We start from the raw sequence: 12,805 nt of genomic DNA, 5'->3' as shown, positions 1-12,805 counted from the left end.
CACTGTGTCAACCATGTAAAGGAGCTCAATTCATAACACACGTATGTGGGCCAGGTCTAGATTAGGTAAATACACCCCTAGTCTTCAATGGGATAGCTAAACACATTAACACCCTAGCAGTGACAGAACAGGCTGTAGTTTTACCTCAATAATACTGGTTGAGTTGAAGTACCACCTTGATTAGCTACAGTGAGGTAAAACTACAACTTGCCCAACCTACACTAGGATTTTAATGTGTTGGCTAGCTCACTGTAAAAAAACAAACAAACAAACAAAAAAAACAACCCTACCCGCCAGGAAGCAAACAGTAGCCCTTGTACCTGAGCACTACCTAAAGACTGAATACAAATCCTGCCCTCAGCTGATTTCTGAGAACGTCTGGTATGCACAGTACTACTCAGACTGAAGAGAAGTTCTTCAGGAAATATTGCCCGAAGTGCAGGCTATGTTATGGAGCAGTACTTGTAAGTCCCCAAATTAAGACTGAAAAACTGTCTCTTAAACAAAAAGGTTTGCTCAAAGTGCTCTATAATCTACATGTGTAAGATGACTGTTTTGAAAACTGGCATGCCACAACAAGGATAGATTCTGTGTTATAAAATTTGGAGTCACGTGGTCAAGAAATTCCTGACATACAAGTATCAGAGGGGTAGCCCTGTTAGTCTGTATCCACAAAAACGAGGAGTCCAGTGGCACCTTAAAGACTAAGATTTATTTGGGCATATACTTTCATGGGTAAAAACTTCACACCATCAATTTGGGCCTGAATAGGGACTGGGAGTGGCTGGCTCACTACAAAAGCAATCTTCCCTCTCTTGGTATTGACACCTCCTCATCAGTTATTGGGAGTGGACCACATCCACCCTGACTGAATTGGCCTTGTTAACACTGATTCTCCACTTGTAAGGTAACTCCCTCCTCTTCATTTGCCAGTATATTTATGCCTGTATCTGTAATTTTCACTCCATGCATCTGAAAAAGTGGCAGGGAGTCCTGTGGCACCTTTAAGACTAACAGATGTATTGGAGCATAAGCTTTCGTGGGTGAATACCCACTTCGTCAGATGCATGACCCTGAGTTCAGCTATTCAATGGTACCAGTTTTGAAATATTTCTATATTACACTACAAAACTCTTACTATCCCTGCTTACCATGTTTGCCCCTCTACGAGCTACTGTTTCTTCAAGAACTCTTTATGCATGATACACAGTGTTTTAGGTGAAAACAGGTACTGCCCCTTGAACTGAAGGTCCTTTGAGTTCAAATCCTCATCAGGAGATTTGCACGTTTTGCACATTAGTGCTCTCCACCCACCTTTTTTCAGTGTCTGGGGCCACAACTGGACTCCGTTTGCAAGCCTGAGTAGTGTGTTCAACTCAGAGGCTGTTCAGCATCCCACAACTGTATGCCCAATGCATCTGCCCAAGTCTCACCCTTGGAGTTTGGTGGCTAGTATGGCATGTGACATGGTGGTGTGGGGCACCATCCTGAGTATGACTACCTACCACATTGAAAATGACACCAGAGAAGCCAACACAGAGGACCCAGCAAGGACAAATCAGTTCTGTGACAGGAGAGGCTCACTGAACTCCTGCTATGCATGGATCAATTCTCCTGCTAGGCATGAGGGATCAGGTCTGTGCTGGGAGCTGGGAACAGGCATTCAGTGATGAGATCAGGGGAGGAGGAAGAAGAACCCCTACTGAAATGAATGAAATACTTCATACCTCTGTGAGCCTCCCATTCTGCAGAAAGGTGTACTGCAGCCTTTCCCACACACCAGCCAAAAATGGAGTGAGGACTAGGAGTAGGCTCAGAAGGATTAGATTTTTAATCTGTAAAAGTGCTGATAAACATCAATTTCAACACACACACACACACACACCAAAAGGATATTTCCATCGATAACTGAAATTCACAGCTAGGGAAAGTAAGAAAGATATTGCTTGATAACTAAACGCTTGAGTTAAGGATATTTACTTTGTATATTTTAGCATGATGTTGATACTTTGTGTTTTAAGTTTTAAAACTAACTTTTTGAATCTGAACATCTGTCATTAAATAATTGTCTGCCCCCCCCCCAATTCCCTGCCACTGTGAAAATTTAAAGATAAAAATAGAAAAATGGTTAAAAATAAAAATCAGTATTATCCAGCAAAATTATTTTAAAAAAATATAAAAATCAAGTTCTGCCATGCCTAGCTAGGAGTCATCTCCCCTCTCCCTCGCTGTCTCCTCCTGGCAGATAAACTCCTCACAGCCCATCGGTACCACCTTCCTTCCCATTAGTGGCCCCTGCAGGCTTAGTAGGGGCATGGTGGGGCCAGGAGGAAGGCATACCTGACAGATAAGTGATGTGTCAGAAATTCCCCTTGTGTTCCTCAGTCATGCTCCCTTCACTACCGCCACTGCCTCAGAAAAAAAGGGAAATTCACTGCAAAAAAAAGCTTCATTAATGCAGAGTTAAGGTTGTCTAGCCTTGCCTCATACGTGTTAAGAACGTGGAAGTTGGCTAAACTTAAACCTCTGAAAACCAGGAAGGAGAATTAAGGTAATGTTTCCCACACCACACCCGCACACAATCTTTACTCTGCCCCAACTCATCTGTCAGAGAAAACAAAACTGTGTCCTTTCAGAGCACGTAGAGGCCCAGGATAAAAATCACATTTAGGATGGGCCAAGTGAACACAAGCTGGCTACGCCCAACCTCCACTCGATCACTTCACTTACTCCAAACAAACCCCCAAAGACTTGCCAGATGTTAATACCTGTTCATCCTTGGCCTAAGGGTTCCCTGAGGCATCACCTTTGGTTCCCTAACTGAGCCCTGTGGTAGCCTCTGATGTGTGCAAGCAGACTAGTAGAACCTCCCCCCGATAAACAATTACTCCTGAGGGCATTCTACGCAAAAATATTAAAAATTCTACACCAAAAACTTAAAAAATTCTGCACACAGTCCCATCCTCTTCTGCCACCAGCCCAGCCAGGACTAGCAGCTGATCCCGGCTCAGGGTAGGAGCCAGTGGCTGGGGTGTCCCCAGCCCTGAGGTGATTTACCTCTCCACTGGCTGCTCCAGGTGCCTGAAACGATGTACCTGCGCTGCTAGGGAATGGTGCGTGACTGCTCTTACAGCTTCCCTTTGATTCCCTGTCAGAAAGCCATTTTTCTGCAAGGAAGCAAAGAAATCTGCAGGGGACATGAATTCTGCGTACGTGCAGTGGTGCAAAATTCCCCCAGGAGTAAACAATGCAGAACAGAGGATGCACAGCAGTACATGAATGGCTCTGTTGATTGTTTCCTTATTTCCTCGTGCGGGTATCGTAGTTTTGAGAATGCTTGGTGAAGATCTCGTAGGTGTTGGTCTCTGTCTGAGCGGTTGGAGCAAATGCGGTCCCCGCACGGGGAAATAAGGAAACAAATCAACAGAGCCAGACGTGTACCCAGAAGCCTCCTGCTGCAAAACAAGACCAAGAAAGAAACCAACAGAACTCCACTGGCCATCACCTACAGTCCTCAGCTAAAACCTCTCCAACGCATCATCAGTGATCTACAACCCATCCTGGACAACGATCCCTCGCTTTCACAGGCCTTGGGAGGCAGGCCAGTCCTCGCTCACAGACAACCCGCCAACCTTAAACATATTCTCACCAGCAACCACGCACACCGCAGCATAGTAACTAACTCAGGAACCAATCCATGCAACAAACTTCGATGCCAACTCTGCCCACATATTTACACCAGCGACACCATCACAGGACCTAACCAGATCAGCCACATGATCACCGGTTCATTCACCTGCACATCCAACAATGTAATATACGCCATCATGTGCCAGCAATGCCCCTCTGCTATGTACATGGGCCAAACTGGACACTCCCTACGTAAAAGGATAAATGGACACAAGTCAGATATTAGGAATGGTAATATACAAAAACCTGTAGGAGAACACTTCAACCTCCCTGGACATACAATAGCAGATGTAAAGGTAGCCATCCTGCAGCAAAAAAACTTCAGGACCAAACTCCAAAGAGAAACTGCTGAACTTCAGTTCATTTGCAAATCTGACATCAGCAGCTCAGGATTAAACAAAGACTGTGAATGGCTAGCCAACTACAAAAGCAGTTTCTCCTCCCTTGGTGTTCACACCTCAACTGCTAGAAGAGGGCCTCATCCTCCCTGATTGAACTAACCTCGTTATCTCTAGACTGATTCTTGCCTGCATATTTATACCTGCCTCTAGAAATTTCCACCACATGTGTCTGACGAAGTGGGTATTCACCCACGAAAGCTTATGCTCCAATACGTCTGTTAGTCTATAAGGTGCCACAGGACTCCTTGTCACTTTTTACAGATCCAGACTAACACGGCTACCCCTTTGAGAGTGAAAGTTGTGTGGAGACATGCCATGGGAGACATTGCTTTAAACTGTATTTTTTTTTTTTTTAAAGGTTTAAGTTTAGCTTCCTGTGTGTTCTGAGACAGCACTAGACAACCTCAACTCTGCATTAATCAAGTTTTTTGACAGTCATTATATTTAAGCACGAGAGCCAAAAAAGACTAATTTATGTCGACTGATGAAGACGACTGAAATTCCAAAAGTAGACAACTGTTGAGAGTCAGAGGCAAATTCTGAGTTTTATCAAGAGGATTCTTTAGGGTTCCACTGTGCAAGCATGTGTCAAAGTAGCCAGCCAAACCATGCACTTTCCCAAAAGGAAAGCTTCTCTTTGGTTAAAATTCAGATGTGTCTACAAAAATCGGAATCAAGGTTCCTACTCACAATGAACAGCAGTAGGTCAGGCATTTGAAGTATGAAAGGTATAGCAGGTACTCAGTGGCACCCTTATGAGACAAAACCACATTTACACTCTACTACAGCCTTGTAGTTCTCATCAGGCCTTGATTCCCTTCTATACACCCAGATACAGAGGAGCCTTCAAATCAGAAAGGCACCTCAATGTCTTGCATTGGAGCCACAGCACCCAAAGCGCAGCAGTAACAGGCAAAAGAGAGACACAGGCATTTCTGATACACGTTTAAGTGCAGAAAAAAATTCTGCCTATAAACAGAGCCAAAGGGCTGAATACCAGTATTCTGAGGTGAAAGGAAAGTAGAGCGCTGAACCCGTTTCGGTCACAAACGCTCTGGGATCTTGGGTGATCTCAACTTCCAGAGTGCTTTCTCCTCCCCAACAAAATAACCCTTTTGAAATCCTTGGTTCACAGCATGAAAAGTAGTTTCTGCTATGGACTCATAAGCATTATTGCAAACAGGGATTACAAGAGATACTAAAGGAAATGGAGAGGCCAACAACTCAGAGGGAATGGAAGGGATGAGGGTATTTCAAAATAATTACACAAAATATTTAAACCTCAATCGTTGAAAAGTTTGGGGGTTTGGTGCTAAGGAAAATATTAATCAAAATGTTGGGCTCTATAAGAACAGGTTACAGGGACTAAAACAACCATGCTAAACACAGTTGTGACAAGTTTGCACTTATCTTCACGCTTCACATAAAGGCAGGTCAGAGTTCATGTCACACAAATCAAATTAAAAGACTAACAAATACCTGTTTTTTGCTAAGAATGAAGAGGCATAGTATCTATTTGTTGTGTATACATCCTGCTTTATGGGATACCCTTTAAAAAGATTCCCTGACATGTCTGTCCCACAACCTTTTTCACAAATGGCCAAATAAGCTGGAACCTCTCTCTGTCCTCTAAAAATGTCAGGGAAGGGGGAAATCAACCTAGAGCAGGGGTAGTCAGTAGGCAGACCATGGGCCAGACCCGGACCTCCAGACACTTTTGAACAGACTGCGACATATTTTTATTTATTTATTATTGTTATTGTTTTGTATGGACCTTGACAATACCTTGACCAAGAAATTTGGACCTTGACAAAAAATAATTGGTTACCCCGACCCATAGAGTAAGGCTAACTGAGATATCTTTTACCTGTATTTTAAAAAAAAAAAAAAAACACCTTCTAATCTTTTAATAATCATATGATTTGTATTACCATAGCACCTGATAGCTTGACTGTACAATCGAAAGGGAAATAAACTAGAAGTTTCATGCAAAAAAATAAGTCATCAGCATTTATTAAACTACTATAAATAATGACTGGCTCCTACACCTTTCCTCCTCCTTCCCTCAAAAGTCCATGAATAAAAATTCTGTTTCTAACCCCTTGAACAATTTACGAAGGGTTGTGGTGGATTCTCCATCACAGGGAATTTTTTTTTTTTTTAAAGGTATGCGTTAATTATTTTGGGCAGCTTCTTTGGCCTCTTTTATACAGGAGGTGAGGCTATATGATCACAACAGTCCCTTCTGCCCTTGGAATCTAATAATATACCTCTCTGCAAATACTTTAGGATGGCCTCTACTGAAGTATGAACTCTTCACAAGTATGTGCACACTATATGTATGCAATATAATGAAATGCTGTGGGTGGACTTTTACAGTGGAACAACGATGCACAGCCGCCCATTTTATTCATTTGATCTTTGCAGTTCCAGTGTGAGTAAAAGCTTAAAGAAAGATACCCAGTTCAAATACATTACTGACGCTGGCAAAATTAAGTACAGTATGAAAATAATGTGATCTATTGATTCACATGTGAGAAAGACAAACTTAAAAGCACAGAAGCGTGCAAGCCAAAATATAAAAGGATAAAGTAAAGATGCCGGTCATAAAAACATTCTGTACATAAAATTCTAATCTAACATTGAAATAGGTAGCTTATGTTTATTAGCACTGACAATGCAATTTAACTTAACTTCCATACAGCACTTCCACTGCTAGGAAACCCATATATCATTATTATTACTACCTGAAAGCTAGGCTACTAATGTGTCCTCATTATAACATTCCCTACATGTAGCAAAAGAGTATTTCCTATTTGAATTTTTTTAAATCAGTTTGTACCCACTCAATTTTTTGTGTTAATGCTATTATGTATTTTATTCTAACTCTTGGTTCACTTTTTTTAAAAATAGAAATCGTATCCAACAAGAAACACACCAGGGATCTGTTCAATACCCAAAGGCACTTTTAAAAAATGAGAGAGAACAAAGGAGGAAACCTCCCAGCATGCGCTTTCCAAACCAGCTTCTTAGGACAACATCAAGACAGACAATACTAAAGTACAAGCTTTTCTTTTTTATTCTTTGATCCCTGTATAACAATTGATTATCCAAAACTGTGTAATGGTTACCAAAAGACTTGAGTACCAGGCAAAGATCAGAACAATCTAATAACCAATTTAAAGAGATGGAAGAAATACTGAAGGAAAGGTTTAATCACCCAAGTATACATCCTCCAATTAGAAAGAGCTTTAAATAGCGTACCTTGAGATAAATTAGAGTCTGCATGCAGTTGTATGGGAGATGGGGGGGGAGGGTAATTAAGAATAGGAAAATTCACACACATCTCTTCTTAGAGTTAGGGAAGTAAAACAGACTAGAATAGACTTTCAAAAGCCACCACGTTTCATAGAGAAGGGATTAAAATAAAATACTGGTTCAATTTATTCAGAACTTTTAATACACCAAGGAATATGGTAATCCTATGCCCAAGATCTGCAAAAGACATTTGATGTTATATGAATGTTTTTCCTAACAACACAAAAATGGTCAAGTCATGTAGAATATTTCAGTCCTTTACATCTTAGTTAGGAAATAGGACATCAATGTAAGCTTTACACTTTTGTCTAAAAATTGTACCTATTACAAGTAAAAGTGACTGAGAAAAATAGTTCTAATTTTTTTCCAATTTTACTTTATAGATATAGTGCTGCCAAATATTTAATCAAGGTCACTGTTTTCTCTGTATAATTCTGTAGATCCTTCACACAAACAAGACAGGAAAATGTTATCTCAAGACAAAAATTGGTATGAGACGCTCAGAGGCAGATACCTTGCAACTACTTAAGTTGGTGTTTTGTTTAAGTTTACTAGATTTCAAGTTGATGGTAGTCCTTTAATTGGTCTGTGGATGAGAGAAAAGGACAAAAATTTTGCCTGATAAAAATAAAATGCTAAAGGAACTCATTGTTCACGTCACAAACAGAAATTTTAATTTGAGTCTTAAATTCTGGTTGAGAGTTTTCATTCACGTAAATCCCCTTTTAACTTCAAATACAGAATGAGGAAAACTGTTTTCTTGGGGTATATTCTTACTTAATATATTTATTTCACCTAACTTCAAACATAACATATGACACCTTACTGTTAACACACTTCCTGTAAAGATTTGCTCCATCTAGCATTTTAAATAATAGGATTTCTCAGGAGGGTTACAACCCAAGGTGTAATCTACCCATAACTCAGTAAACAGATCTGATATCACCTGATGTTTCTTGTTTCACAACATTCAAAGAAAAAGATGAACAGGGGAGAATAGAGCCTGGAAAAAAATGTATTTGACCTTGGCAGGTGGAAAGCTTTCCATGGCAAATAGGGAGCCCCTAGTCCTTCGATTTATAAAGACTATAAGATGGTGTTGTTTATAAATTACAACATTAACCCTTATGGCTACAAATATAATCTTGCAAATGTACACCAATGCAGTGTTGCCCTCTCAGGTCTGGCCTTCCTAAGCAGCATCAGAGTGAAATTCAAGCCACTAGTCAGTTTCACAGTTATCATTCAGAACCCTTAAGGCAGCAGTGAAACTGAAAAGAATCTTCTCAATTTCTTTCTGCTGCTGGTTGGGAAAGCAATGAACTGCAGCAGAAGAAGCTGGCATGGGAAAAGGCCAACAAACAGGAGAGAGAGAGGAAGGCAAAAATAGACACAGAAGACAGGAGATGGGAAAGAATAATGGATACAAATACAGCTCTATGCTGACAGCAACTGGGAAGCTAGGGAAGAAAGAGTAGGAAAGTCCTCCTACCCTTTCTTTCAGCAGCTAAAACAACACCCCTTTCATCTCTCCAAAAACACAGTATCAGGAGGCTCCGAGATGGCAAAGGATGGGAGTGTCAAATGTATCAGACCTTTGAGGTATCCTAGTCCTCCTCCCCCCTTCCCTGCCACCTCTCACCCATCCAAAAAAAATCTTGGGTATCAGTTTCTGGCTGGCTGGCAAATTTTTCAATCCATCCAAACCAACCAACCTAAAAAACATTCACATTCACTACTAAACATATCAACCAAGCCCACTGTTGTTAAGAGTCAGTCAGCAACATGCACTCCTGTATTTTCTACGCTAAGATGAATTAAGTAGTTAAGCAGGGAAAACAAACTTCAACCTTTTATCTTTAATATTATGTAGATGGCATAATTTGTAGAAGGTTGGGGGGGAGGGCTTCCTAAGGTCTCATGCAATATCACCAGCAAGATCCCCCTGAAAACAAGAAGCAGTGGAGGATATTAACAGGATTCATTCATCTTCAACAGGCACAGAGAATCGCCATCACTGCATACACAGACCCCAAAGGAGCTAATCGCCTTCCTGAACAGGCACGGAATGTTAAAAAAACAAAAACTCTTGACAACCTGACAATGCATACAATTACTATATACATATAATATATGTATTTGGGTCATACACCCAAAAACAAGTGACATAAACCTTAGATGGACACTAAGAGGGAAAAGACAGACATTTTAAGGAAAGGGAATTCCCTTGGACACATAATAAACATTACATGTTATATACTCTAAAACCTCTTACTGCGGACCTCATGATGCTTCATGCTGATCAGAAATACATAGGGGTTGGAGGAAAGAAAAGGGGAAAACAAATACATATACATTCCATAACATATAAGATTTCCATTTCGATCCTCAAAGTTATTCGCACTTTACTTTTATTTTAAAGAGTCAGAGTGAACAGCAGCTTTTGAGAGAACTTGATATAATACAAAAAATGGACTAAGTTTGTGAGCAAGGTGTTTGGTTTCTCTCTTTTGTTACTACTACAAATATCAGGTTGGATGTGTTGTACAAATAAATTTATACTGTCTCCTCAAACCTATGATGATCTCTGACTGACCACAGCACTGGGGTTGAGAGAGGATCCACCCATACCAACAGAGAGTCCTGTGGCACCTTTAAGACTAACAGATGTATTGGAGCATAAGCTTTTGTGGGTGAATGCCCACTTCGTCAGACACATGATGTCTGTTAGTCTTAAAGGTGCCACAGGACTCGCTGTTGCTTTTTACAGATCCAGACTAACACGGCTACCCCTCTGATACTTGAACCCATACCAAGTACCTCATTTTAGGATTCATTTTGAAGCGGATTTTTCAGAAATCTCTCAAAGGATTGGTTGCAAATATGCATTCTAATGAGACTTTAAAACTCTCATTTAAATAATCTCTCTAATTCAAGTTATCAAACTCAGAGACAGGCACATCTAAGTGAGGGGAGAGAGGAAAGGTTCTCTCATAAGAACGGCCACACTGGATCAGGCCAATGGTCTATCTAGTCAAATGTTCCGACACTGGCCAATGCCAGGTGCTCCAGAGAGAATGAACAGAACAGGTAATCATCAAGTGATCCATTCCCTGTCGCCCATTCCCAGCTTCTGGCAAACAGAGGCTAGGGACACTTCAGAGCATGGTTTTGCATCTCTGTCGATCCTGGCTAATAGCCATTGATGGACATATCCCTCCATGAATTTATCTAGTTCTTTTTTAAACCCTGTTATGGGATTGGCCTTCACAACATTCTCTGGCAAAGAATTCCACAGGTTGACTATGCATTGTGTGAAGAAATACTTCCTTTTGTTCATTTTCATTTGGTGACCCCTATTCTTGGGTTATGAGAAGGAGTAAACAACACCTTATTTACTTTCTCCAAGTTCTTTCCTCTCGTAAAGAGAGGGAACACCCACTATCTTGGTTTCCTTCTATCCCCCCTTTTCTGAAAGCAATTGGGGACTTTAATTCTAAAGCAAGGGAGGCTGCCAATTCAGGGATATTAAAGGACAGTTCCTTTTCCAGCCTCATCATAACATACGTAGCAATCCAATCCCCCAGATTCCCTCCCCCTCTTGTACTAACTAAAGCATCTCTCCATAGGGGTCCATTTAAAAACTTTTCTAAGTGCTCAGGGATGGGGGAAGGGTGAGTATGTAGAGGAGGATCTGTGGCACTGGCAAGCCTCCTCCCTCCCTAGTGAGACACTGAAAGAGCATTTCTGCCTGTATCTGTAATTTTCACTCCATGCATCTGAAGAAGTGGGATTTTACCCACGAAAGCTTATGCCCAAATAAAGCTGTTAGTCTTTAAGGAGCCACCGGACTCCTCATCGTTTTTGTGGATACAGACTAACGGGGCTACCCCTCTGATACTTGAAAGAGAGAAAGGCACCCTGCTGTAATCATCACTAAATCACTCACTTGGTTCTCTTTAGCCTTTTTATTTGCATTCTAGCTGAGCAAAGCCTCCAGGAAAATACAACCAACGTTACTACACGCCGCCACCACCACTTGTGTTTACTTCCTGAGGCAGAGCCCCTCTACCCCATGTCGATAGCCCTTCATACAGCACGAAATGGTCTCCCTCTCCTCCCCATTGGGAGCTGGATATTTGGGGTGCAGGGATAAGCTACCTCCTTCAGACACTGCATCTATTTGGGGGAGGGGGAAAGTCGCAGCAGGAGCATGGAGCCAATGTGATTACAACAACACAAGCCGCCCCCGGCCCCCCACGATGGGAGTGGGGACCCTGGGGGCTGAGGGGACGGACACACTAATCCTTGGTGAGGGGAGCCCCAGCTTCCTCCTCATCCCAGCCCTTCGAGACCCCCACCCCAGGGAGGGCTTAGGGGGCAGAACTGGCTGTGCAGCAGCGCAGGGGGCACGGTCTCGGGGGCTCGGGTCTCCCCCCACCCCGGCCGCTGGGAAGGAGGGCAGTAGCTGAGAGGGCTGGGGGTCAAAGACAGCCACCCCCCCCCCCATCTGGCCTAGCCCCCTCGGCCCCTGCTGCTGTGCTGAGGGGAGGAGCAGGGCAGCTTCCCGCCACCCCTCCCGGCCGATGAGAAGAGGGGGGAAGCTCTGACCGGGTCAGGGGCAAAGGACAGATTTACCCCCCCCCCGGCTCAGCCCCTGCTGAGGAGGGGCGGGGGAGGGGCAGCTCCCCACCCTGAGAGGAGCGGGCTGTGGGGACAGGCGGGGGAGGCCGGGGGCAGCTGCTGAGGGGGCAGATGGGGGGGGAGGGGAGGGGGGGGAAGGGCAGCCCCCTCCCCCGATGCTGGGGGGGAGCAGCTCCAGCCAGGCGGGGGCGAAGGACCGGTCCCCCCAGCAGACTTGGCCCCTCAAGTCCCTGCTGCTGGGGGGGTGCGGTGGCAGCAGCCTCCCCAGGAGCAGGCAGGGCCCGGGGGCCGCTCGCCCCCCGCCGGGCCCGGCGCCGCAGAGGGGCCCGGCGCGGGCGACCCGAGCGGGGCGGGGAGGGGGGATCGCGCAGGGAATTGAAGCTGCGCTTTACCTTTAGTTCCGCACTGTCCGCCATCTTGTAACTCCGGGCGCAGGCGCAATGAACCCCGCCGGGACCCCGCCCCGCACGCCCCGCGCTGCGTTTGAATCACACGGCGCCATTTTGTCCCCGCCCCCCCCTCCTCCCCCCCCCCGGCTCTGGCGGGCGGGGGGCGCCGCGTGTCTGTCCCGCAGCTGGACCCCCGCGGCCGGGCCGGAGTCGGGGCTCTGCGCCTCTTCCCGCCCGCGGGGGGGCCAGGGCCCGGCCCCTTACCCCGCAGTGCAACAGCCCCGCAGCCCGAGCCGGGGGGGGGCAGGGGTGGGATGGTCTAGGTGATGGGGGAGGGGTACAGGGATGAGAAGGGAGGTGATG

The 12,805-nt window shown here is 44.2% G+C and overlaps 1 protein-coding gene across 1 annotated transcript in view; it reads right to left on the bottom strand.

Annotated features, from left to right (window-relative positions):
• The window catches only part of PIAS1 (protein inhibitor of activated STAT 1), an 84,837-nt gene extending 72,360 nt beyond the window's left edge, over window positions 1-12,477 (bottom strand). The window contains exon 1 of the mRNA XM_024199530.2: window positions 12,446-12,477. Coding sequence (XP_024055298.1) covers window positions 12,446-12,469 — 24 coding nt within the window. The 5' untranslated portion in view covers window positions 12,470-12,477. The remainder of the gene's footprint in view (window positions 1-12,445) is intronic.
• Window positions 12,478-12,805: the final 328 nt, after the last annotated feature.

Source organism: Terrapene carolina, unplaced genomic scaffold (assembly GCF_002925995.2).
Source record: "Terrapene carolina triunguis isolate 2854851 unplaced genomic scaffold, T_m_triunguis-2.0 Scaffold67, whole genome shotgun sequence".
In the NCBI taxonomy this organism is placed as follows: Eukaryota; Metazoa; Chordata; order Testudines; family Emydidae; genus Terrapene; species Terrapene triunguis.
This window is presented reverse-complemented; position numbering and strand designations above follow the sequence as displayed.